Source organism: Podarcis gaigeae (genome assembly GCF_964106915.1).
Source record: "Podarcis gaigeae genome assembly, chromosome: 1".
NCBI classification, from domain to species: domain Eukaryota; kingdom Metazoa; phylum Chordata; class Lepidosauria; order Squamata; family Lacertidae; genus Podarcis; species Podarcis gaigeae.
The window spans coordinates 116,880,548-116,906,094 of record NC_139678.1 but is presented as its reverse complement, the minus strand read 5'-3'; the positions used below and the strand labels follow the sequence as shown (position 1 = coordinate 116,906,094).

Sequence of the window (25,547 nt, the reverse complement as noted above, 5' to 3'; positions counted from 1 at the left end):
CACATAACTTTTTGAGATTTGGCAAACAATTTCATGAGACCGGGGCACTTGAGGATAAAAATCCCTTGAAGCCTTACTTGGTTGTAAGTTCTGTTGGAAACAATGGGACTTGTATCTGTGAGATAACAGGTCCTAGGATTGTACTGCAACTTGTCTGCAAGGGGCTTCCACTTAAATGAATGAAATATACTTGTAAGTAAATGAGTTTGCAGTCAGACTATTTAACACATAGTTGGCCTACCTATCCAAATGCCATATCAAGTCTTAGGATTCCTGTGGTCTGTCCAATAGTTCCTTAGCAATTAAAAATGCCTGTGCTCCCATGAGTAGACATATCCTTCTGCATGAGGCAGAAAATAATATGCACTCTTTCTACCTGATAGGGGGAATGCTTATGGGATAATGATGATAACTCTGAAATTGTCACAGCATATTCAATTTAAATATCAGTTCAACAGGATTCCTTTTACCAGTGAATTTGTATATATATTTAATTGCAGGGGTTTCGTGTAATAAATTTCCCTTTAGAAATGTAGATCCAGTAAGATTTGTCTTCATTACACTGAGCATGTGTTGCCTTGGATATGAAAACCTATTTATAGAGTGAGTGAGAGAGACACTTCTTTTAATCCAGCTTTTTAAGATACTTGTTCAGCCATGCAAAACACCCAGACTTCTTTCCTAACTAGAATTGGTAGCTAGCGATCCACTGGGCTCGTAATGTTTCTCCAGCACAATGTATGGAGAACAGGTAATCCTGTTTTCTTGGGAAGTCTCAGCTGCCATTGCCAGTAACATTTTGGGAGCCATGCATATGCTCCTGAGTTAAAGACTAAAACTCCCGTTAGCTTTGTTCATCAAACTTCTGGAGTGGTAGCATTAAAGAAAAAAAGAAAAAGCAGGGTTTGCATACATAGCAGCTTACTGTGGCTCACTACTTGTGTTTTTTTTTTCTGGTTGCCTTGAATGACCTTGAATATCTATTCACTGTTGTTCTTTCCTTATGGTTTGATTTTTATTTACTGCTTCTGAATCAGAAGTCATTTCATGCAAAGTGAATTATCCCATGCCCAACAGGGTTGGTTTTCCCCAAACTTCATTTTTGTGACTTCCTCACCCTTTCTTCATGGAAGTTCTTCTTCGTCTCCATTTGCATAGCTGTCCTTTTCAGAGATGATGCACCAGGACTGAATAAACCAGACCGAGATTTGTATAATGTGCTTGGCTGCACAAAAGAAGACAGCAACTAACAAAATAACCGTGTGCATGTACACAGACATCAGTTTGGACATTTTAGTGGAAGAATAAATGGACGGAGGCAGAAGCAAGTCTCAACCACCAGACTTGAGCAACTGAGGAACAAAGAAAGATTTCAGCCTTGTGTATTTTACAACCAAAATATAACCCCACACTTCTCTTTATCATAAAACAACTGAGAAATATTCAAATTTAATTTAGTGTGGGGATCTTGCACACAAATATATGTCCATGTTCCTGCAAATGGACTCTGGTTGCCTGGTAATTGGCTACAGATAGTGCTGTATCAAGGCTTAATAATGTATTTAAAATACAAAGTACAGAAATAAAAATTCTTTCCTTTTTTTCTATTCCAGGTTCTCTGGGAGATGCTAACAAGGGAGGTCCCCTTTAAAGGCTTGGAAGGATTACAAGTAGCATGGCTTGTAGTGGAAAAAAACGAGGTAAGACTACGTTTCTACATTCAGGTACATAGATCAGAAAACAGTATTGGGTTTTGCAAAAGACTTTTTCATCTTCTTCAAATTGAAAGTAAGTTCACGCGTATGGAAAGATTAGCAGTAGGAGCTAACACAAAGGGTCAAAGTGATGTTATTCCTCATGAATGGACCCTTTACATCTAATTGTTGCAGCTTCACATCGTGATGCTGTAGATCAAAAATTGTACAAGTACTGTACTAGTTTCTCAGTCTCAATTGTAAAACCTAGGGGTTTGTTCTTAGTGATGAAAGAAGCCATTGCGTCCAAGGTAGGGGAACAGTTTAACTCCATCTCCTGCGTTTAGGACATCTTTATACTGGCCGGGAGTTGATATATCTGTAAGAGACCTTCAGCTACTTCAACTTAACTCTCCCAGCAGGAGTCACTATAGTACAAGAAACTGCCACTTAGATGAGGATTTCAAAAATAAAAGAAGAAAAAATAGTTTAAAAAAGAGGGAAATTACAGTTTTGCCACCTACGTTCTCGGCTACATTGAAGATGAGATCCTCACTGGTACTGGTAAGGCTCTGCCATAGTTGCAAGCTTCCTCATGCGGTGTCTTTCCATTTCAAAAGAACTTCAGTGGCGTAAACACCCTTTGTACAGGGTCCCCAGCGTTGCTTTTCTTCTTCCTACAAATTGAGGCTTTCAGGTAGTTGAACATGTGAGCGTTTATTTGAACGCATGGCTCCTTGATGTCAGAGACAGGAAGTACGGGTTTTTCTTTCTTTCCCCCCACTAAAGGGGAAAAAAATTAAAGTTGTGGCTGTGTCACACACCAAGTATGGAAATCCTCTATCTAGGCAGACTGGGAGGTTGTGGGCACGTTACTTAATAAAAAGCTACTTGGCTAAAAAGCGACAGCTCGGCTTCTTGAATTCTTTTATATATATAGCTGGCTTCCCCAATGGTTTTAGACTCTTTAAAGTGTTATTAGGGGGAAAAATATTCCTAGAAATACAGGTGGGGGTGAATTAATGTTTAAACCACCTTCTGCCTTTTAAAAGTTGTTATTGAATGTTAGGTTGGCTGTCCTGTCCGGGAATCCATATGGAACACCCAACTTAGTTGGGAATCTTTCCTTAATTCAGAACAACCTTATGCTTGTAACTTCCGACAGTATAAGTTTAGAATAATAAGGTGTAATCTGTATGTGTTCCATTTCTAAGCGTGAAGAAAAGCTTACTGGTTCAGCACAATATTTCTTCCCTTGGGGACGAGGCGATCGAGAAACAAATTTCCTCCATATACACCAGTGCTTTGGTTTCATAGCTGGATACGGGAATCTGGTATATAAGATGTATAGTGTATACCATGTCGACCACTTAGATCACTGCTCTGCTTAGTATGGACATGATCCAGCCAAAATTAGGCACTTCAAAAACCTCATTGGTTCCAGTGCTCAACGTTCTCTCTGTTGAAATAAATGGAACATAGAACTATTGAACTTTATCTAGATTGACTATTCAGCCTGAAGTTTGCGTAGAAGAGGGAATGTGAGGGAATAATGTTAAATATATGAGTGCTGACTTTGATTTTAATGGAAAGCAAGGGCCTGCCAATTTCTTCAGTGGACTGGAAATGATGAATAAAAACCTCTAATTGTCATTGAGGCGTTATGTAATTTTTAGTGTCCGGACAATAGAGCCAAAGTTATGGTGTCCATGTTTTTGAATAGAACACTACAGTGACGTTTGGAAACTAATGTCACTGGGTAAGATTACCATACTGATTCTGTTTTTGTTTTTTGTTTGTTTTTTTTAAATCTGATGGCAAATTGTTGCCTGCTTATTAAAGCTGTGAAATATTTGTGTTTCTTTCTAAGGTTTTTAAAAATCCTAATAAATTGGTTAAGTGCTGTATGGTGTTTCTATGCAGACAGAATCACATGACAGTAGAGACTTCTGTCGACATAAGGTGGGAGAGAGGAGGAGGAGAGAAGTGGTTTTTGCCAATTTCCACCCTCACTCTAGGCCCTCTAGATCTGCTCCAGAGGGTTGGGGGACCCTCAGAACAGCATAGAAGGTAGTGGGGGGGGGGGCTGCATAGGAGAAGCAAAGGTTTGCTGATGGAAGTCCCTGCTGGACAGAACTGGATCAACTCTGTATGTCTCAAAGGTCCCAACTGTACTATACACTTAAATCAGTATCATACCCTAAAGAATCCTGGGCACTGTTAGTTTGTTAAGGATGCTGTGAGTCCCTGTCCCTATCCGGGAACTACACTTCCCAGAATGGTTAACAGTTAATCTCTCTTACCAGGGAACTCTGGGAATTGTAGCTCTGTGAAGGGAATAGGGGTCCCCTAACAACTCACAGAAACCTTAACAACTAACATTTCCCAGGATTCCTTGGGGGAAAGCCACGACTGTTTATAAAGTGGCACGGTACTGCTGTAAATACATAATTTAGATGGGGCCTGAGTTCCAAGTTCCCTCTCAGCTGTCAGTCTGCAAACTATGTTTGTTGCCCTTTTAAAGGACATGTAACACAATTTAAAAGTTCATTACGTCCTCCAGAGAACTGTAGTTCAAGGGTACTGGGAACTGTAGCTCTCTGAGGAGTTAACCTACAGTTCCCAGTGTTCTTTGTGGAAAGCAGATTGCTTTAGATGTGCTTTGTGACCTAAAGTTTTCACTATGGTGAGAGAACAACTAAACCTTAGTTTTGTCCCAGGCAGAATTCCTCTCTTGTTATAGTTAGAGCAGATTACAACCCTTAGAATGGTTGATTGTGGAAGTACACTGTATATTAACTGTCAGGGCTCCTTTACCTTTACCTTTAATGAGTAATAATTAAGACTTTCAGGCTTGTCTATCGTGTAGGTTACAAAAAGAATGCTGAAGAATTTGCATCCTTCCTCAATTTAGAATGTGTTTAGACCAGCATACATTTTATCCTCACAACCCTGAGACATAGATTATGCTGAGAAATGGCAATTTGCCCAGTTCCAGCACATGAGATTCCTAGCTGGGGATCTGAACCCTTATTTCCATAATCCAGGTCCAGTAGTCTGTTCATTAAACCATGCTGACACTTAAATGAAATATCGGTTCTTTAAATGACTTCTTCATTCCACTAGAGTTTTTCTTGGTACTTACATGTTTTAAACTCCAAAACACAATCCTAATATAAAAGTTCATATTAGAGATGTCATTATCTAACATCAAATTACTACTTAGAAATGTCACTTTTATTAGAGTATGACACTCTTTGGGACCTGCTACCTATATATTACCTGACAAATAACATTCTACTCAAGTAAGATGGATGCAAGTGATGATTACATGTCTTTTAGTAACTCATTTTCCAACTCCTGGAACAGTGAGGGTTACAGACAAATGCCATTGCTAGACTATCAGTTGTATTTTTAGGCAAATGACTTGACTGAGTATCAAGTGTCATTGCTACTTTGTTTATGCCAAGTAGACTTCTTGAACATACTTTTGGTATAAAAGTTTTTCACATTTATGGTACTCATTATTTAATGATTGCATATTTGATTAGCACTTGATATGTATATTTTATGGGGTTTTTTTATCCCCTCCATAGCATTCTTTCCTGAGTTTGCATTTCATTCTTGCTTTTAACACACAGCCGTTCATAAATTCTTGCAGGTCCCATTACACTTATATAGACATCTGTTTTGTTTAGCTTACTTGACAAAGTGGCGTACAGGTCATGACAACCTTAGGGAGCAATGTGAGTGGACAGAAGTTCAGATTTGATTGCATTGTATAATTGGGTCAATTGTGTTAATAGAATCTTTCTCAATGAAAAGGTTGGTTTTTTTAGATAGTTAATTGCATTACTGAAAGTATGTAGACGCATTCTTATATGTTGATCACAGCACGAAGATATCAGGTTTTTGTGCTTGTACACAAATCTGCTTTTGGCACTGCGTCTGCCTTCTGTCGCTAGGTTACTAATTGTTCACGTTGGCAGTAAGTATTTCAATCTTATGTCAATATTTGCAATATGAGAGTTTTCTTCCCACTCTTGAATAATGTTGTTATTTAAGGTCTTTGAGTATTTACATGTTAGTTATTCTTGCAACACTTAATTAGACTTATTGTCTAATTCATCAGTTCGTCAATAAATGTATGATGAAGGGTGACTTTAGCATTCTTACCCTACTAAATCTAAGGCCATGTACAGTTGTTTCTCTGAAGCATCAAAAATGACTTAACCCTTCCTTCTGCCATGGCATTAACCCTGCAGTAGTTTAACTACTCAAAAGTTCAATTTACTAGAAAAAATGGAGTATATACAAACAGAAAAATTGTGCTTAAGTATATTTGCTTCAATTTTCTAATAAGCAACTGTAACATCTTCCTTTAGTCCAATGCTGAACTAATGTTGACTAGATGTGGGTTCAGGCCTTCTTCAGTTTCACTTTTAAGAGAATCTTAGCACTTATTTTGGCCAGAGACCATAGTAGGATACCCCGCTAATGAAAGTGTGTTATCATGATGGCTCTACAATATCTACATGGTACCTCTGCAAAGCCCAACAATACTAGTAACTCAATAAACAGGTTCTAAAACTCTTCTGATTTCACTCCTCTGTGTTTGGTTCATCTTGCCTTTCTTGATCATGGTAGTTTTCATCTACTAGAACGTTTGTTCAGAAGTTAGATTCTTATGCAACTTGTATTATTCATGGTTAACTGGGAGTGATAGTGGATTGCTCCAGTTAAGTAGGAACTTTTAGTTCAAAATAGCTAATGGACGCCAGTAAATATTAGTACACATACAAAACAGCTGATGAGAACTAATGTGAGATACTTGAACATGCGCTGCCCAAGGAAGGATTAATTGGAATAAGAACAATGAATAATATCTACTGCATTTGATGTTTGTGGTCTGTAGTTCAAATAAACTGAGCTTGTGCATGGGAAGAATACCATCTCAAATATATGCAGGGATGCAGAATTGGGAAAACCTTGGGAAATACATATACAGAGCTATATACAGTCATAATAAGAACCTGTGGACTTATGATTGAAATTAAGAATATTAAACGGATAAAATTATGGGAAAGTTTCCCTAGTACAGTTTTGAAGAGCCTGGTTTCCAGGCAGGAGAATAGTATATTAATGAACACTATAGAATGGAATTATTGTAATAACTTGGGGGTTTTCTCCTTTTCCAGAGATAGTATGCTGGGTAAGGTTTGCTTCATACTCACACACTCAGAATTGAGAAGAGATTCAGAAGTTTCATATCTATTTATAAAACAACAAATTCTTGCCTCCTGAGTGTAAGAAACTCTCTAAGTTACATTAAGAGGGTGGTTGCTTCCAAGGAGGAAACCTCTAGAATGGTTAGAATTGGTTTGGGTGGCACATATAGAAGACCTATCTCAAACCATGAATTGTAAAATTCAGTGGTAAAGGATCCATCATTCTTGGTGCTAGAAGATAATCTCCCTGAGAAATGGCACAGAGACAGCTTGATTTGTCTCCAAACACAATCAATCTGTTCTATAGGCTTTTTGCCTATTCCCATGCTTGCTAATTCCTGTACTTTGTGGTATAGTTCCTTCCTTCCTTCCTTCCTTCCTTCCTTCCTTCCTTCCTTCCTTCCTTCCTTCCTTTTACTGAGAACATTGGAAGATCTGCTTTCATATGGGAGCTGGGGTTTACCTTCTGCTGCTCATTTCTAGTCCCTTGGTTGTCCAACTATTGTCTTGCTTCTATTACAGAGACTGACCATTCCAAGCAGTTGCCCTGGAAGCTTTGCAGAATTGATGCTCCAGTGTTGGGAAGCAGATCCAAAGGTATTTATTTACTGTTATCCACTGTGTGTTTTAACTGTACTGTTTGTTTTTTAAAAAAAAAACCAAAAAAACCCCCAAAACCCTACTGTTGCAGATGGGACACTAAATGTGAGATAAGAATTTTCCATTTGTATTATTTCATTTCATTTCCACGTACCACCCACCCTCTCTGCTGACACTGGATAAGTTTAAGGGAGCCAGGATTTCAGGTACAGAGCCTGCAATCCTATATGCACTTACGTGGGAGTAAGTCCCACTCAACTCATGTAATGGATTGCCTTGTGAATTATCTAGGTAAGCGTATATTATTATCGGATTTAAGCAATGAATAAAACTTCATAAACACAATAATAATTATAAAACTATAACAAATTCCTTTTTTGTATCAATCATATATTATAAATTTTGTTAGCAGATTTTCTATTTTCTTTTAGCTTATAAACTGTTGAATTCAGGCACTGCAGAGGCCAGGATGCCCTCCAGTTCTTTAACTTTCACCCTTGAAGTCTTAATAAATGTTATCTTTCTGGTCATTGACCGTATTAAAGATATATTATTATTTGATAAATGTTAGCTCAAAAATCTTCCCATATATTGAATATCCTGTGCCCCTTAAACTTGCCCACATTTCATTGGGTGTCAGGATTGAGCTCCCACCCTCCCTCCCTTCCATTCTGAATAGAGGAAAGAGCTTATTTTTACGAGCGTTCATAGTGTTGTCTCATGTAGGTGTCTTTTTCATGTTGTTGAAGATGCCTAATGGGGAAGGAGCATGCCCACACAATTTGGGTTCCTGTCCCTTTTTTTTTGCTCATTTAGGTGTGGCGGCCAGTTTGTGTTCAGCAGTCATTTTCTGTTACACCACATCCTACAGAGAGCCATTCTGTATTATGCTGCACGCCCCATGGCAGCCATTTTGTGACTGGTGCCCATTGAACTTCCTCAAAATTTCAAATGTTCCCACTGGCCCAAAAAGGTTGGCAGGCCCTGAAGTAGACTGACCTTCTTCATATGACCCAAAGCTTTTTTCAACAATACCATAACAACAATGAGCACAGTGATCTACTTTACATCTCCCCTCACCATGACCACAACCACCAACTCCTTTTCCAGTTATCAAGGTCCCATAATTTATTTACCTCATATTGCTAATAGTAATTTGATACAGTATTTCCCTATTAGATGAGTAATTTCAAATCTCGCTTAAATGCTTAACTTTACACTTAATTCATATATATTTCTGGTGATCAATAAAGAGATATCCACTTGATTTCCAGCTTATCCCATGATAATTATTTTTACCCTTGTGGATTCAGGGTGGAGACATTCGACCCACATTTTAAAGCAAGCCAACCTAATTCAACCGTTCGAGACACAACTCAACTATCCATTAGATCACACACTTCTCCAAGTTTTGCAAAAGCAGTTTCATTTCCAAAAATATGTCTACAGTATTATAGAACAAAAATGCGTTTTTGGGTGGGGCAAGGGAAACACATACAATTTTACGTGCCAATTTTTGCATTGCTTTAAAAAAAACGAATGCATAAAACAAAACCTCGAAGGGACCTATCATTGAATGCATGTGACACTAACGCAGAACAGAAATAGTCCGTCCTGATGTACATTGTTCCAAATCTAAACTGGGATTGACTGATGTACTTTGAACCAGCGGGTGCCATGGTTGGTGCAAAGGAATCGAGGCTTTCCTCCATGCCCTCATTCACATTTATTACTGTGAGGCTGTAGCCACTCATTACCCATGTGGGAACCACAGGGAGGCACGAACTACTGAAGCAAGCCATTAGGACTCTACATTAGGAATCAATTATGGAATTATATCAACAGGTGGAAATCATATACTGCCAAGAATGCACCTGCTGCCATTGCTATCCTTCTGCTCCAAGCTGATTAACTGTAAACTATACAGTAGGGTCCTAAAAATGTGGGTTTTACAGGAGTAGTTGAAGGAAATAGCTGTGTGTGAACATGCAGAATAGACGTGGGATGAGGTGAGGGGAACGGCAACCGCTGAGCTCTAAGCAGTTGTCTTACAATTGTGTGCAAGATGGACCAGAAATGACAGACAAAGAGATCCCTTCACCTAAACGTTGAATAGGCAGCTCTTGCATAGAAGAGCACTTGTCTCTTTTTGTTATACATTTGACATTTTTTTAATGTTGTTTGACATTTGAAATAAAGAAATTGTCTCTCTTTTATAATGCGAAAATCACTTGGATCTGCCTGGGAGAGACACCTCAGCATTGTTCCTAATTGTTTTTGTGCACTCGAATTAAAATGCACGTTTTAATTGCTGCATCTGTAATTTTAGCAGAAATGGTATAATTACAGGCGTGATGCAGAGAGAATGTGTATCATCCGTTTATTATGTACCCACATTTTGGTTTCAACCTTTTGTCTCAACCTTGTCTGGGGTCTGTCAGACAGACTAACGGAGGCGATGCTCTCTCTCTCGAGAAACATTTTAACTCTGACTTTTTCAGTTTTCAACAATTACCCCACTTTTTTCAGCATAACAAAGGAAGCAATGAAGGCAGAAGAAAATGCAAAGAACTTATGACTGCTTTGCCTGAGACAGTATTTTTTTTCTTTAAACTTGAAATAATCAGGTCATCCTTGGTTATGTGGAACACATTTTCCCCTTCCCTGTTTCTGGACTGCATTCTGACCCAATCTGCCTTGTAACCACAGTGCTAGAATTGGCACAGGGAGGCAAGGATGTTAAAAAGTTGTATAAATTTGCACACTCAACCAAAAAATACTTCTTGCGTACTACTGTTTTATGATTTTCAAGGACCTGATTTGAAGATGTGCACAACAAATGTTCTGTTTACCTATGCAAAACTGAAATATTATAAATAACTCCACGTCTTTTTGGGTAACTTCTATGTAAAGTGAATCCTATGTGCTTTTACAGAACAAAGGCTTCACACCACAAGAAAGAAAAACACGGCTGTATTTTTCATTTGTGTGGCTAACTTTCACAATGAAATGTCACTGTCATGCCTCATGAGGGCACACAAAACTTTTCCAAGTTTTGTCTGCTACTTTATTGTGCTAGGCCTCAGTGTTCTCACATGCTAGGAAGGTTTTCTTTACTTCTTGTAGATTAGTTTGTTCTTGTAATTGTATTGTGAAAACTTCAATTAAAATAAAAAATCCCCATTAAATTTAAATGTTTAAATTTAAATTTTAAATGTCACTTCAACAAACAAGCAGACTCTTGATGTGTTAAACATTTTTGGTACTTATTTTCGATGCTTTCCCTCAGTTTTCATCCATATTCTTGTTCTAGGCCCTGAAATAAAGACATAATTACAAGTAGCGTGCTGCTTTGGTACTTATTTTTGATAATTTCCCTCACTTTTCATCCATATTCTTGTTCTAGGCCCAGAAATAAAGATGTAATTACAAGTAGCGTGCTACATTGGTACTTATTTTTGATAATTTCCCTCAGTTTCCATCCATATTCTTGTTCTAGGCCCTGAAATAAAGACATAATTACAAGTAGTGTGCTTGCTTTTGATTAATCAGAATGGCTCGTGCTGAAGCAAATATATGAACTTTGTAAAACATGATTTTTTTTATTTTAGGCCACAAATATAATCAATATTTATATCCCATTTTTTGACTGAACATGCCCAGAGTATATTCATAAAAACCATACAACAGCGTCATAAACATATGGTATCTGAAGAAGTGTGCATGCACACGAAAGCTCATACCTAGAACTAACTTAGTTGGTCTTTAAGGTGCTACTGGAAGGAATTTTTTTATTTTGTTATAAACATATAAGTGCAACTTACTAAAAGCAGTAACAGCAAACGCAAAATAACACTTTAAAGAAAACAAAAGCAAGGGTAAAAGATCATACACATAAAACTGGCAGCAATAAAACTAGGAGTTATGTGCAAAAAGGCTGTTGAAATAAGTGTTTTCAAATACGTATGGCAAAAGAGAATTGACAGAGAGAGATATTGATTGGTTTTGAATAGAAGAACATTTCAGACATTGCTACCCTGTCTTTCTAAAGGCTCTCTCATGCTCAATCCCTGAATATGCCAAGTTGGACCAAAAGTGCGTCTCTGGGTAGGCCTATATGGGAAGAAGCAGTCCCTAAACCATTTAGGTCTTTAAAGGTTAGAACCAGCACTATTGAACTGAGCCTTGAAGTGAATAGGAAGCCAGTGTTTGCATACAATGCTTGTGAGGCATACAAGGTTAGTGTTTGTAAAACTGATATTTAAAGTCTTCTTTTTTCTTAAAAAAAAAATCTGGACTTATTTTCCTTTCTTTATCTCAAGAACGTGGGTTCCTGCCATACAAGTGTATAATCTGTAGTATGAAGCCTTCCTATAGGGCTGCAGTTTCATTTTACATACATTGATTACCACATGGACATTATGGGAAGGTGTTTCAAATGCAGCATAAGGCAAATATCTTTCTTTCTTTCTTTCTTTCTTTCTTTACACCACCCTATACCTGGGAGTCTCAGGCACAACATATAAAATCAAACCAAAAGGAACAACCCACAGGAACATTTTTGAAGACTGGGAAATGGCAAATTCTGATGCACTTATGTGCTGTATCCATGGTTAGGATTTCAAACCTTCAAGAAGCGGAAGAGACCTTAAAATCTGCAAATTCTTCCTCCTCCTCCTCACCAAAGCCGGACTCCCTTTGAGCCAGCCTTTTCATATGAATTAATAGAATTAGAATTAAACATGATGTGCTGTAAGCAGAAATTTCGATCGTGTCAGAGGTGCCACTGAGGGAAGGGAAGGAACATTGGTCTCCATATTAGTTTCATTGGAGAAGTTGTCATCCTATTATCTGTGCTTGAGAAAAAATTCAAAAATAGGTTTAGGAGTCATTAGTTACCATAGCATTGCACATGAATAATAAAATTCTATCTAAAAATAGAAGGTACATTCAGGACTTTTGCTCTGTTACAATTTTGAGACACTTCTTTTTGCATGTGTAAAAACAAACAAACACCACCAGTTATATTTTAAAGATTTTTTTTCTCCCTGAATTGCATATACATAATAATTATCTAGTCACCAATACGTGTTGCACTTGCAGCTTTCCTGGGAGAATTCCCTTGTTAATGTGGTCCTAGAAGGTATTTTCATCATGTCTAAAATATATGTACTTTTCCTCCCTCAGAAAAGACCGTCTTTTAAGCAGATCATTTCAATCTTGGACTCTATGTCAAATGATAGCAACCTCCCAGACCAATGCAACTCATTCCTGCATAACAAGGCAGAGTGGCGGTGAGTCTAATGAATGTGAGATTGTGACAGGTGGTGGGATTAAAATGTTTTATGGAAGGCTAGAGATCCCAGTTGTCTGAATTCATGGCTTTTCTGACCTGAGTTCATTGCTTCTCGGCTGAATATGAAAGGAGTTTGACTCCACAAACGTTCACTCCTGAACAATTGCCTCCTGAGGCAAGGACTTAATTTTGCAAACCCATCACAAACGGGTTCCAGGCAACAGTTTGTTTTTCCAAAGTAATTTTCCTTAGAAAACAGTAAAACCAGATTAAATGGATGGATTGGCTTTTTGATTTCCACAGCATTCACAACATGCTGTGAACGTGCATGCATGCATACATGAAGAGCACAGATCCCACAATAAACACTTGTCTGAAAGCCCCTGAGTACAAACTTCATATGAAGGAGCACCTCCACCACTATCGTTCAGCCCGGAAACTGAGATCCAGCACCGAGGGCCTTCTGGCGGTTCCCTCATTGCAAGAAGTGAGGTTACAGGGAACCAGACAGAGGGCCTTCTCGGTAGTGGCGCCCACCCTGTGGAACGCCCTCCCTTCAGATGCGAAGGAAATAAACAGCTATCTTCTCTTTAAAAGACATCTGAAGGCAGCCCTGTTTAGGGAAGTTTTTAATATTTAATGCTGCATTGTTTTTAACACTTGATTGGAAGCCACCCAGAGTGGCTGAGGAAAATAAATAATAAATTATTATTATTATAAATGACAAAAAGTTCTTCCAGGTGCTTGAGTTCAAGCTGAGAAACCTTGTTTGATTTGCATTCACCAGAAGTTGTTGTTTCTATTTATTTTTAACAATTTCTAACTGGGGGCTTTTTTCACAGTGGTACTGTTAGTCTACTAAACCTAAGAGTTGAGTCAGAATTTTGTACAGAGATGGGCACACTAATGAACTCTGCGTTGGACCCTATACAAAACACTCAACGAGACCAACTACAACTAAGGACACACCTACCCTTCTGCTCGTCCCATGCCATAAAAGCTGGGGTTTGAGCTGTTTTCTGCTTGTTCCACCGCTTTCTCACAGAGAGCCCGCTCTTTAGTGCTAAATTGAAACAAACGGCACTCCGTAGAAAACCCAATTGTTGTTTGTTCCGATTCAGTGCTAAAGATCGGGGAAAGTGGGGTGGCCTAACAGAGCTTTGTGATGCCAGCACACCATCACAAATGCAGTGCAGTGCAACAGTATGACAGGCACTCTTGCTGACAACATAAATGTTTAGAATGGGGAAGTCAGTAGACCTACATTCTACCACTAAACTGTTTCATCGTTGATATTAGATTTGGTCTTGCTCTTGTCTTTATTGTCGTGATACTACTTGGTCTGCCCTCCCAAAAAGTGTTTTTCACATTCTAAGGTCCTTACCTTTAAACACAACTTATTTAAATTTATTGTTTTATTTATTTAAACAATTTATATAGCGCTTAACTTCAGTCATCTCTAAGAAGTGTACAAGACTTAAGTGATCCCTGTTCTTTTCTGCGCAATACAGATTGTGACATCACCACCTAATAATTACAAAATAATCAGGGTTGGAGGATGGGCTAATTATATTCAGAAGAGTAAGCAAGATGTTAATGTGCATCAAGTTCACAGTTCAGCACTTTTTAAGGTCCATTGTATTTATTAATGAAGGCTGTACTGTTTGGGGTGGGGCAGGAGATGGTGTGTAAAATTAAACACTAAACATTAAAATTTATGGCCATGTTAGAAAGGCCTCTGTCTCCATAAAGAGGGCTAGGAATAGCAAACGGCAGAGTTCTAAACTTCTGATGCCGTGGAATTGAAACTAAATTATAGAATCATAGAATCATAGAGTTGGAAGAGACCACAAGGGCCATCGAGTCCAACCCCCTGCCAAGCAGGAAACACCATCAGAGCACTCCTGACATATGGTTGTCAAGCCTCTGCTTAAAGACCTCCAAAGAAGGAGACTCCACCACACTCCTTGGCAGCAAATCCCACTGTCGAACAGCTCTTACTGTCAGGAAGTTCTTCCTAATGTTTAGGTGGAATCTTCTTTCTTGTAGTTTGGATCCATTGCTCCGTGTCCGCTTCTCTGGAGCAGCAGAAAACAACCTTTCTCCCTCCTCTAAATTCTAAAGTTCAGAAGCAGAATTTTATTGCAACATTTTTTTATCTCGGATTTGGACATTTTTCATGCACTCTCTTCCAGCACTCTTTCATTTTTCACTGTTCTTCTTGAAAGGTCACCACTGAGAATAAGCAGACGAATTTGTTGGTTTATCAAGCACCCGATGGGCTATAATGTTTGACTTGACTTGACTCTCAGTAAACCCAGCATGCTTCTTGTTTCTGCGGTGGTTCCATGGATCCCGGTGCAAGTGACAGCTGATCTCAAACTCATTCACACTTTCCACTTTGGGTCCAGCATTAACGGCATTCATAGGTGCTAAAAGTCTCCCTCGCTGCATGGTTCTCAGCATGTTTTCTCAGAAGCCCTGCTGTGCTCGGTGGTATTTTTATGGGAGTCAGTGTGCACAAGGCAGCCTCTGTGTACCTTTTGAAAACGTCGTTATATCCGTCTTACAGATAAAACATTAAAGCAGGTCTGCTTAGTGTGCTTTGAAGGCCTTTTGAACGGAGAGCTGTGCAAGCAGAAGGATTGTAACCCAGGGATCTTTGCAGGAGTCTAAATTAAGAACCTTTGGCCGTTCTCCAGATTAATGTGGAGCACAATTTAATAACGTACTAAATTGTTATGGGCCTGCCTCTCTCTAAAAGAGAGAGAGAGAGCGAGAGCAGGGAAAAATCCACGGGAAGAGTATAGAGTGGTTTAAAGATGTAAAGGGTTTAAAAAAAATAAAAAAAAAGATTTATAGAAACAGGGTGTATCAAAACAAAACATCCTAAACTCAAGAGAACTTTAGAAGTGGACTGATAACAAGAGAATTTTATTGCATGGGTGGAAAAAGTGAGCACAAGATCGGAAGTTTGAGCCAAGTCACATGGTCAGAATATAAATAGCCTCTTTCAGAACAGACATTATTCTCCCACTGAATCAGCAGAGCATGGCAGTAACCAGCATTTGGGAAGAGTTAGAATGCTTTGCGCCATCTTCTGTTGAAAAACGGAAACTGCATCACTGGATCACACTCAAAGCTTCCTATGAAACATACTTTTCAGCCTAACCCCAAACATGCTCACTTGGAAGTACCAATTCCCGCCGATTTCAGTGGCACTTACTACTTAAGAAATGCACTTTTTGCATTTGCAGCCTTTTGAGTTCCATTCATATTTAGCTTTTCAAGATGAAGCAATGCATCCTGCACTCCTCTTTCCTGTTGCATAAACAGGGAAATATTTGCAAGTAGCCTGAAGTGCATTATCAGCACACATCTGAATGCAAAAGCATGCAAATAGCACATATGGGTTTCAAAAACTTAGCAAATGCTGTTAAAGCAGCAGAACTGATTTGAAGCATTGGAAGATGTTGACAGTGTGTAGTTTTCACTGCATGTCAGACTTCTGGAATATGCAGAAATGACTAGTTGAGATGAAAAAATAAAATTAAAAAATTGCATCTTAGGTTTTGGTAGGTGAGGCAAGCTAGTCTCGTTTTGCTACACGCAATTACTGTTTTTCTGCTGTCAGATGTGCAGGATCAAGCCAATGTACCAGGTTCCATAGTTGTCATTATGATGTATCTGAATTGCTTGTGGGTATTCCTGCTCTACTTAGGCCCAGCTCACATGTAATACTAAACCCAAACTAGCTTGGCAACAGCAAGCAGACTGCTTCATTTCCTCCCTTGATTCTGCTGCTGTTTCACTATGGTTTGGCATAGTAAAAGGTAAAAAGGTAAAGGACTCATGGACGATTAAGTCCAGTCAAAGGCGACTATGGAGTTGCAGCGCTCATCTCACTTTCAGGCCGAGGGAGCCAGCTTTCCGGGTCATGTGGCCAGCAGGACTAAACCGCTTCTGGCTCAACAGAACACCATACGGAAACCAGATCGCATGGAAACGCCGTTTGCCTTCCTACCGCAGTGGTACCGATTTATCTACTTGCACTGGTATGCTTTCGAACTGCTAGGTTGGCAGGAGCTGGGACAGAGCAACGGGAGCTCACCCCATCGTGGGGATTTGAACCGCCAACCTTCTGGTCGGCAAGCACAAGAGGCTCATTGGTTTAGACCACAGCGCCACCTGCGTCCTTTACCTTTACCTTCAATCATATACTCATGGTGGTTTTCAAAAATAATAAAACAATTAATAAAACAAACTAATTCATTTGCCATTTTACAACCACCACCACCATGGTTGTTTAGACCACAGCAGCACCTTTACCTTTACCTTTGGCATAGTGTTACATACCAAACCATAGGGCAGCAAACATCTTGTGCCTTGTTTGGCAGAGACAAACCTTTGCCAAACTGTGCCTTCACTCGCAATCAGTGTAGTGGCAGGAAGACTGGAGGACAAGTGTAGCAGTCATGTCTTGTTTTTTTCTGTGTGTTCCCATGTTCTTGTTTCTTCTGCCTAAGACATGGTTTCACTTAATGTCCCATGCAAACAAGGCTCAAGTCTTCTATGACAATTCATGCTGTCACAGAGACAGCCGCTTATGCCACAGTGCCAACACAATATTCTAGATATGTAAAAAAAAAACCAGCTGTTCTTTTGAAATGGAAGTTTGTGGTTTCTAACCATTGGGTCTCAGGGATATTGAAAGGCAATATGATCTTTATAAGCATACTGTATAAATGTCAGGAATCAGAACCAAATTGCAAAGTTTCCCCCTTGTTATTGTTGGTCTGGGGAAAAAAGCAAATGCTATCAAAATGGCATCATGTAAAAGAACATTTGTGTGGTTTTTCACTTTTATTTCAATTTTTATCCAAAGTCTCACTAAGAAATGTGGGGCAGCTTCCAGATACACGGACATATTTAATATCTATAAGTTTGCTTTGCGCCATTTTTTAAATCAATAAAGCAACTAAATAATAATAATAATAATAATAATAATAATAATATGCAAAACATTAATAACAAAAAGAAAACAGTTCATGGATTTTAAAAATATACAAAAGCATAGTTCCCAATTATAAGTATATAAAAGCACAGTGTCCCTGGTTATTAGATGCCTGTTAAAGTAGGGAAAAAGCTCATAATATTTTTAAGGATTTTTGCTTTTATTTGAGATATTGCTGATACGTTTGCCAGAGCACAATATAAAAGTACAGTATCAAGTAAACAGATTTCCACCTTTAGCCTTACATAAACAGATTTCCACCTTTAGCCTACATAAAAATGAACTGCAATAGTGGAGTGATCTGAGTTGTGGAGAAACAAGCCACATTAATCTGCAAGAACCACTGAAATAAACAGAATACACATTCTCAGTAATGTTAGATGCAGATCGCTAAACTTGTGGAGTAACAGACTCATTAACTGGGCAATGTACAGGAGCCTTCCATTTAATTACACTGTTCTATTATTATGCTTTTTCTTTCTTTTTTAGAATGCAGCTGTTTTCCCTCCGAGTCTGACCTTTTATTATACAGAAGTTTTTGCCTAATGAAGGGAGATAATTATAGTACATACACAGTATGATTTTGACATGTGGAAAGCGGTTGTTTCCAAGACTTTCCTAGGGCAGTGATTTACTTATAACTGGATAGCATCTTCATAAAGTTTTAAAATGGATAGATGCACGCATTTAAGCGATACAAATAAAGACAACTTGTGTTCTTCTTTTGTACTCTGCAACTGATAGTGGGGAGTTATATTGTTTATTTTACAGGGTTGGTGTTGTTGTTGTAAAATGGCAAAGGAATTAGTTTGTTTTATTAATTGTTTTATTCTTTTTGTAAACCACCATGAGTAAGGTAAAGGTAAAGGATGCAGGTGGCGCTGTGGTCTAAACCAATGAGCCTCTTGGGCTTGCCAATCGGAAGGTCGGCAATTCAGATCCCTGCAACAGGGTGAGTTCCCGTTGCTCTGTCCCAGCTCCTGCCAACCTAGCAGTTCGAAAGCACGCCAGTTCAAGTAGATAAATCAGTACCACTGCGGTGGGAAGGTAAACTGCGTTTCCGTGCGCTCTGGTTTCCGTCACAGTGTTCTATTGAGCCAGAAGTGGTTTAGTCCTGCTGGCCACATGACCTGGAAAGCTGTCTGTGGACAAACGCCCGCTCCATCAGCCTGAAAGCGAGATGAGCGCCGCAACCCCATAGTTGCCTTTGACTGGACTTAACCATCCAGGGATCCTTTACCTTTTACCTTTACCTATATGACTGAGTGCTAATGTGTGTGTACATGTATATATATACTGCACAGTATATTCCTGAAGAGAATTATGTGTCTTCATTAATTCAAGATGCATTTACACTTCTTCAGGTTATATTCTGGTCCACAATGACCTGCCCCAAGTTTCCATCAAGTTTGACCCATCTATATTCTGTTGCCTTGTAATGCAGCACCTGCCAATTTAGGACTTAATTAGGTGTTGTGCTTCTTGGCCTCCTCTTCTGCATAATGTCTTGCGCCGATTAAGATGTGCAGGATGACATCATTACGCTACCTATTGCCCCATCTCTACCTTATGGCGTTGGCTGCATGGATGGGGAGCGTGTACGGTGTCAACAACACATCACGCTTCTGTTTCCCGAACGATACTAGAAAGATGGGACAAAGAAATGCAGAGGGACAGCAGTCCCGTGTCTCTCACAATGCCACGTTAAGTTCTTAGAATTACATTTGGATCTGGGCGTATAACAGATTACTAAATGGATTGATGTATTTTACTTGGCGACACTGGGGTTGCATGTCATGCTCTTTTGCCTTTTCTTGCCAAGGCTATTCCTGTTGACAGTTATGGGTCGTTTCGGTGCCGGGCTTATAATTCAGGCACAACACGAGCTTGGCAGTGAATGGGCGTCATGGCTGGTTAGGAAAGATATCTGAAAAACAAGTAGAATCATAGAGTTGGAAGAGACCACAAGGGCCATCGAGTCCAACCCCCTGCCAAGCAGGAAACACCATCAGAGCACTCCTGACATATGGTTGTCAAGCCTCTGCTTAAAGACCTCCAAAGAAGGAGACTCCACCACACTCCTTGGCAGCAAATTCCACTGTCGAACAGCTCTTACTGTCAGGAAGTTCTTCCTAATGTTTAGGTGGAATCTTCTTTCTTGTAGTTTGGATCCATTGCTCCGTGTCCGCTTCTCTGGAGCAGCAGAAAACAACCTTTCTCCCTCCTCTATGTGACATCCTTTTATATATTTGAACATGGCTATCATATCACCCCTTAACCTCCTCTTCTCCAGGCTAAACATGCCCAGCTCCCTTAGCCGTTCCTCATAAGGCATCGTTTCCAGGCCTTTGACCATTTTGGTTGCCCTCCTCTGGACACGTTCCAGTTTGTAGGAGAAGGCGCAGGGGAAAATGACGCTAGCATGGCCACCTGAAGAGACAGGGATCTCCAGAGTTTCAAAAATTCATGAGTGGAGTTTCTCAAAGTTATTTAACGGGGGAAACCATGAATAGCCTTAGTTGTACAGGACAGGTATACTAAAGAGTGAAAATGAGGATTAGATATAATGAATATGGAGGCTTACATTTTCTTTTCTTTTTGAAGGTGTTATGTGAAGCTGCTTAACAAACAAAAACTATCTTTCAAAAAAGTTAAAGTTTCTTTTTGAGCTATTTGATCCCCCCCCCCATAAAATTATTTTGCAGCACTATTTTATGCATATTTACTTGCAAGTAAGTACAGTGGGGGGACGCGGGTGGCGCTGTGGGTAAAACCTCAGCGCCTAGGACTTGCCGATATGGTCGGCGGTTCGAATCCCCGCGGCGGGGTGCTCTCCCGTCGTTCGGTCCCAGCACCTGCCAACCTAGCAGTTCGAAAGCACCTCCGGGTGCAATTAGATAAATAGGGACCGCTTATCAGCGGGAAGGTAAATGGCGTTCCGTGTGCTGCGCTGGCTCGCCAGATGCAGCTTGTCACGCTGGCCACGTGACCCGGAAGTGTCTGCGGACAGCGCTGACTCCCGGCCTATAGAGTGAGATGAGCGCACAACCCTAGAGTCTGGCAAGACTGGCCCATACGGGCAGGGGTACCTTTTCCTTACCTTTAAGTACAGTGGGACATATTCTTATGTCAATATGCATAGAAACTCAGCCACAAAGTCCCTTCCCCTAGTCATCCTTAAGATACCATTCCTTTTGATTCCTATACCTTTGTTTTCGGTCTCAACACATGATTAACAATTAATCATTGGTTTTTATTTTTTATTTATTTCAAATGTATACTCTGCCATTTGGGGCCGACTATGGCTGTCGAAGCAGCTCACAATGTGTGCTTTAAATAGATAGCACCAGATGGAACTTTCCATATCAGTTCAGTTTAAATAGGGAAAGTGTTTGGCTCCAGATACCTGCAGCACCCTGGCTGAGCGAGGGTGATGTCATATGTTGGGACAGCCTTCTGTGCCCAGATCCCTTTACAGATTAGATCCCTATGTGCAAAAAGGGTTGTTGCCCTTGGTGCAGTGGGGTTATGGAGAAAGTGCCAAGCATACAGATTAGTGCAGTATTGTCACCTTTACCTGTTTGGTGTATTCATGTGAAGAGGTAGGGAGATCACTGCATGAAAGATACCTGGATTGTGGCTACAGCACACGGCACACCAGCGTGTTTATGTTCAGTAAACACTGATATGGGCTTAAACATTGAATATTCAGTGTCCCCAATCCATCTGAAATTAGTACGGGTTATGTCCAGCTTCCTTAGTTTTAGCGGGACTTTACCCCTGCACATGGACCCAGAAGTAAGCATCACTTCATTAATTATAATATTATTATTATAATTTATTATTTATATCCCGCCCATCTGGCTTGGTTTCCCCAACCACTCAGGGCAGCTTCCAACAAAATATTAAAATACAGTAGTCCATCAAACTTTAAAAGCTTCCCTAACCAGGGTTGCCTTCAGATGTCCTCTAAAAGTCAGGTAGTTGTTTATTTCCTTGACATCTGATGGCAGGCCATTCAACAGGGCGGGTGCCACTGCCAAGAAGACCCTCTGCCTGGTTCCTTGTAACTTGGCTTTTTGCAGCGAGGGAACCGCCAGAAGGCCCTCGGCACTGGACCTCAGTGTCCGGGTAGAATGATGGGGGTATACTGGACCGAGGCCGTTTAGGGCTTTAAAGGTCAGCACCAACACTTTGAATTGTGCTTGGAAACGTAGTGGGAGCCAATGTAGGTCTTTCAAGACCGGAGTTATGTGGTCTCGGTGGCTGCTCCCAGTCACCAGTGTAGCTGCCACATTCTGGATTAGTTATAGTTTGTGGGTCACCTTCAAAGGTAGCCACACGTAGAACGCATTGCAGTAGTCCAAGCGGGAGATAACCAATGCATGCACCACTCTGACGAGACAGTCCGCGGGCAGATAGGGTCTCAGCCTGCATACCAGATGGAGCTGGTAAACAGCTGCCCTGGACACAGAATTGACCTGTGCCTCCATGGACAGCTGCAAGTCCAAATGACTCCCAGGCTGCGCACCTAGTCCTTCAGGTGCACAGTTATTCCATTCAGGACCAGGGAGTCCTGATTCTGGTGTATTCCTGAAAGACTAACTTTAGGTGTCATAGAATCATGGAATTGTAGAGCTGAGGATCCTCTCTAGTCCAGCCCCCGACAATGCAGGAATATGCAGCTGCCCCACACGGAGATCGAACCTGCAACCTTGGCATTATCAGCACCATGCTGTAACCAACTGACCTATCAGAGCTGAGTAAGGGTCAGTGAAAAATAAATAAATTGCTGAGTTGAAGGTGTTGAAGGTGTAATAGACAAGTGGCTACCTAAAGTAATTCAGGCACGGTGTATAAACCACATAGAGAGGTGTTCAGGCATCTTATGTTAGAAGTGAATGTCCTTTCATAACCCGCTTGCAATGTGCTAAGGCCTGACTTGGGCATGTAGCAGAATGAGATGGTAGATTTCTGACGTTGTAGAATGTTTTGTAGTGCTTCAGAGCACAAGCGACAGAGCATTTTGCAATGCTTTCTCTGGCATGGAAAAACTCAAAATATAAAACTGGGGAAGAACAGGGAGGCAACCAAGCCTATCTATGATGTGATATTATTTTACTTGGAAATGTGTGGGGTTTTTTTTTTAAGCTCTTTTCCTTTTAAAGTGGAGAAGTGTTTGCAATGGGGTGAGGGGAAATGGCTGGGGGCCAGGAAATTGAAACAGTATGAAGTGGTAAAATGGACCTCTGCACTGCATACTGTACACAGGTGGGGGTGGTGGAATCACGTTTCTGAGTGCTCCTCTGTGCTAAAAGCTCCTCGCAAGTAGAAAACCACCACATAGCATGCAAATCTTTCTCCTTGATCTGCTAGCTTTCTGTTTGCATATTGTTTTCCTCAACATGAAACTACTCATCCACGGTCTGAAATGGTGCCTCTCAAGTCCAAGGAGTTCTGTTGCATTTGAAGGCACAACTTTATTTCATTCAACTGAAGTAAAATGTAGTTTACAAACAACACCATCAAAACCCAGGGTTTAAACACCTTTCCTTTTTTTAAAAAAGCGTGATACCTTCTGGGCTTTATTGTCTAGTGCGAACATTTTCTGTTGTGTTTATGGTTCAGAAAACTCTCTCTTGGTGGTAATTAAATGTCCTGCTTGAGTTAGTACTGCACTTTTCACCCTTTCACGTTTAATTAATATTCACGTGGAAAACTTTTCATGAACGATTTGTATTTGTCAGGAGAGAGACGTGACCTAACAAATTGTCTCCCTGCAGATGTGAAATAGAGGCAACGTTAGAGAGGCTAAAGAAACTGGAACGTGACCTGAGCTTTAAGGAGCAGGAGTTAAAAGAACGGGAGAGGCGGCTGAAGATGTGGGAGCAAAAACTAACCGAACAGTCCAACACACCTGTGAGTACATACAAGGCTTTGAATCTTTTATTGTACATCGCAGTAGAATTTGGATACTCCCAACAAAAGCTGGACCCAAAGACCTCAACGGGCTGCGCTAACCTAAGTGGGATTGTGGAGGTCTCCTCCTTCTCCCGCCCTCCACTTTGAACAGCAGCAGGGGTGACCGGCAGGTGGGTTGGGTGCTGCACACCTGGCTTTCCGACAGCTTCACTGATGTGTTTATCAGGATGGAAAGATGGCAGGAAGGTTGGTGCAGCAGCTGGGTTGGACCTGCCCCTGCCCCTGAGCACCAGACTGCCGTGTCCTGTTGCCTTTTGAAACCTCCCTCGCTTTCAAATGTGGTTTGTCCTACAGCAAGGGTTGTTGCCGTTTGAGAATCAAAACTCCCTTGGAACCAGCTCTAGTTGTAGTTCTTTGAACTCCAGCAAAAGTGTGTCTTAACATTCTGCTGAAGAGTGGGGCATCAGATATTTTAAACAAGTGTGGCTATAGCCTGTTGCCTCCATTAGTTAAGTACATCCTGAAACATTCCATCTAGTGCGTTATAAAAATGAAGCCCGTAAATGCGGTTGTTCTAGCTAACTCCTGGCTAATAATGGAGGTAGGGGGACCCACAGCTGCATGTAGATCACGCTACCGGTGTGTGGGAAGCCCTTAAACAGCGTTCACTTTCAGACCACTATTGCTATTTTTGTTTCAGTTGGAATGCCACCAATATATATGCTTACAAATTCAATAATAATAATAATAATAATAATAATAATAATAATAATGGTAATATATTATTTATACCCCGCCCATCTGGCTGGGTTTCCCCAGCCGCTTCCAACAGAATATTAAAATGCAATGGTCTATTAAACATTAAAAGCTACCCTAAACAGGGCTGTCTTCTTATGTCTTCTAAAAAGGTAGTTGTTTTTCTCTTTGACATCTGGTGGGAGGGCGTTCCACAGGGGGGGTGCCACTACCGAGAAGGCCCTCTGCCTGGTTCCCTGTAACTTGGCTTCTCGCAGCGAGGGAACCGCCAGAAAGCCTTTGGAGCTGGACCTCAGTGTCCGGGCAGAACGATGGGGGTGGAGACGCTTCTTCAGTTATACTGGACCGAGGCCATTTAGGAATGTAAGGTTCCAAGTCCCTGCATGTGCTTTAATATGCTCTTGCACAGATATTCTCCTCCCAGTGGGAGGAAGGAGAATACCCAGGCATGCAACGAAATGCTTGGTCAGATCAACTTCCTCCATTGAAGTGAATGCTGATGCCGCTCCATAAAGTGTAGCCCTGTGTGGGCATCAGGGCTCAGTCACCTGCTAGCAAAATTTTGGAATAATTGCAATTTTAAATGGGCAACCATAGCAATATTTAGGATTACCAATACTCTCTATTATACTTACACTCCACTTTTCCTCCCAAGAGGCGCAGAGCATCTGACTGGGAGTCTTTCTGGGATGTCCACATAAGACACTGACCAGGCTGCGATCTGCTTGGCTTTAGTAGTGTGCTAGCATAGCTGCCTTCAGACTGTTTTTATGGGTCACATATTCTTAGAATACGAATAAATGAATAATGAACAGCCTGCAAAATTGCATATATACAAATTTTTTTATTAAAAAAAAAAGTGATTGGATTCCATTTGCAAAATCAGAAATTACGTTACTATAAGATTTGCTGCATATAGTAGAGCCGGGCCCTAAAAATAGTCTGGTGCAGGAAGGAGGTCGAGGAATCTCTATTCCAGTGGTAGAGGCACAGTCCAAAGCAAGGCTTGCATATGGGCAACGGATCTTTGCTGCTGA

General features: G+C 40.5%; 1 protein-coding gene and 1 long non-coding RNA gene across 4 annotated transcripts in view; both read left to right on the top strand.

The window, feature by feature from the left end:
* Window positions 1-25,547, top strand: part of LOC310834033 — a 122,670-nt gene that overhangs the window by 52,994 nt on the left and 44,129 nt on the right. The gene's annotated exons all lie outside the window — the stretch shown is intronic.
* Window positions 1-25,547, top strand: part of MAP3K20 (mitogen-activated protein kinase kinase kinase 20) — an 81,356-nt gene that overhangs the window by 43,294 nt on the left and 12,515 nt on the right. For all 3 annotated transcript variants that reach the window (XM_083711509.1, XM_083711508.1, XM_083711507.1), the window contains exons 8-11: window positions 1,614-1,700; window positions 7,445-7,519; window positions 12,710-12,816; window positions 23,616-23,751. In XM_083711509.1, the coding sequence (XP_083567635.1) occupies window positions 1,614-1,700; window positions 7,445-7,519; window positions 12,710-12,816; window positions 23,616-23,751 (405 nt within the window). The remainder of the gene's footprint in view (window positions 1-1,613; window positions 1,701-7,444; window positions 7,520-12,709; window positions 12,817-23,615; window positions 23,752-25,547) is intronic.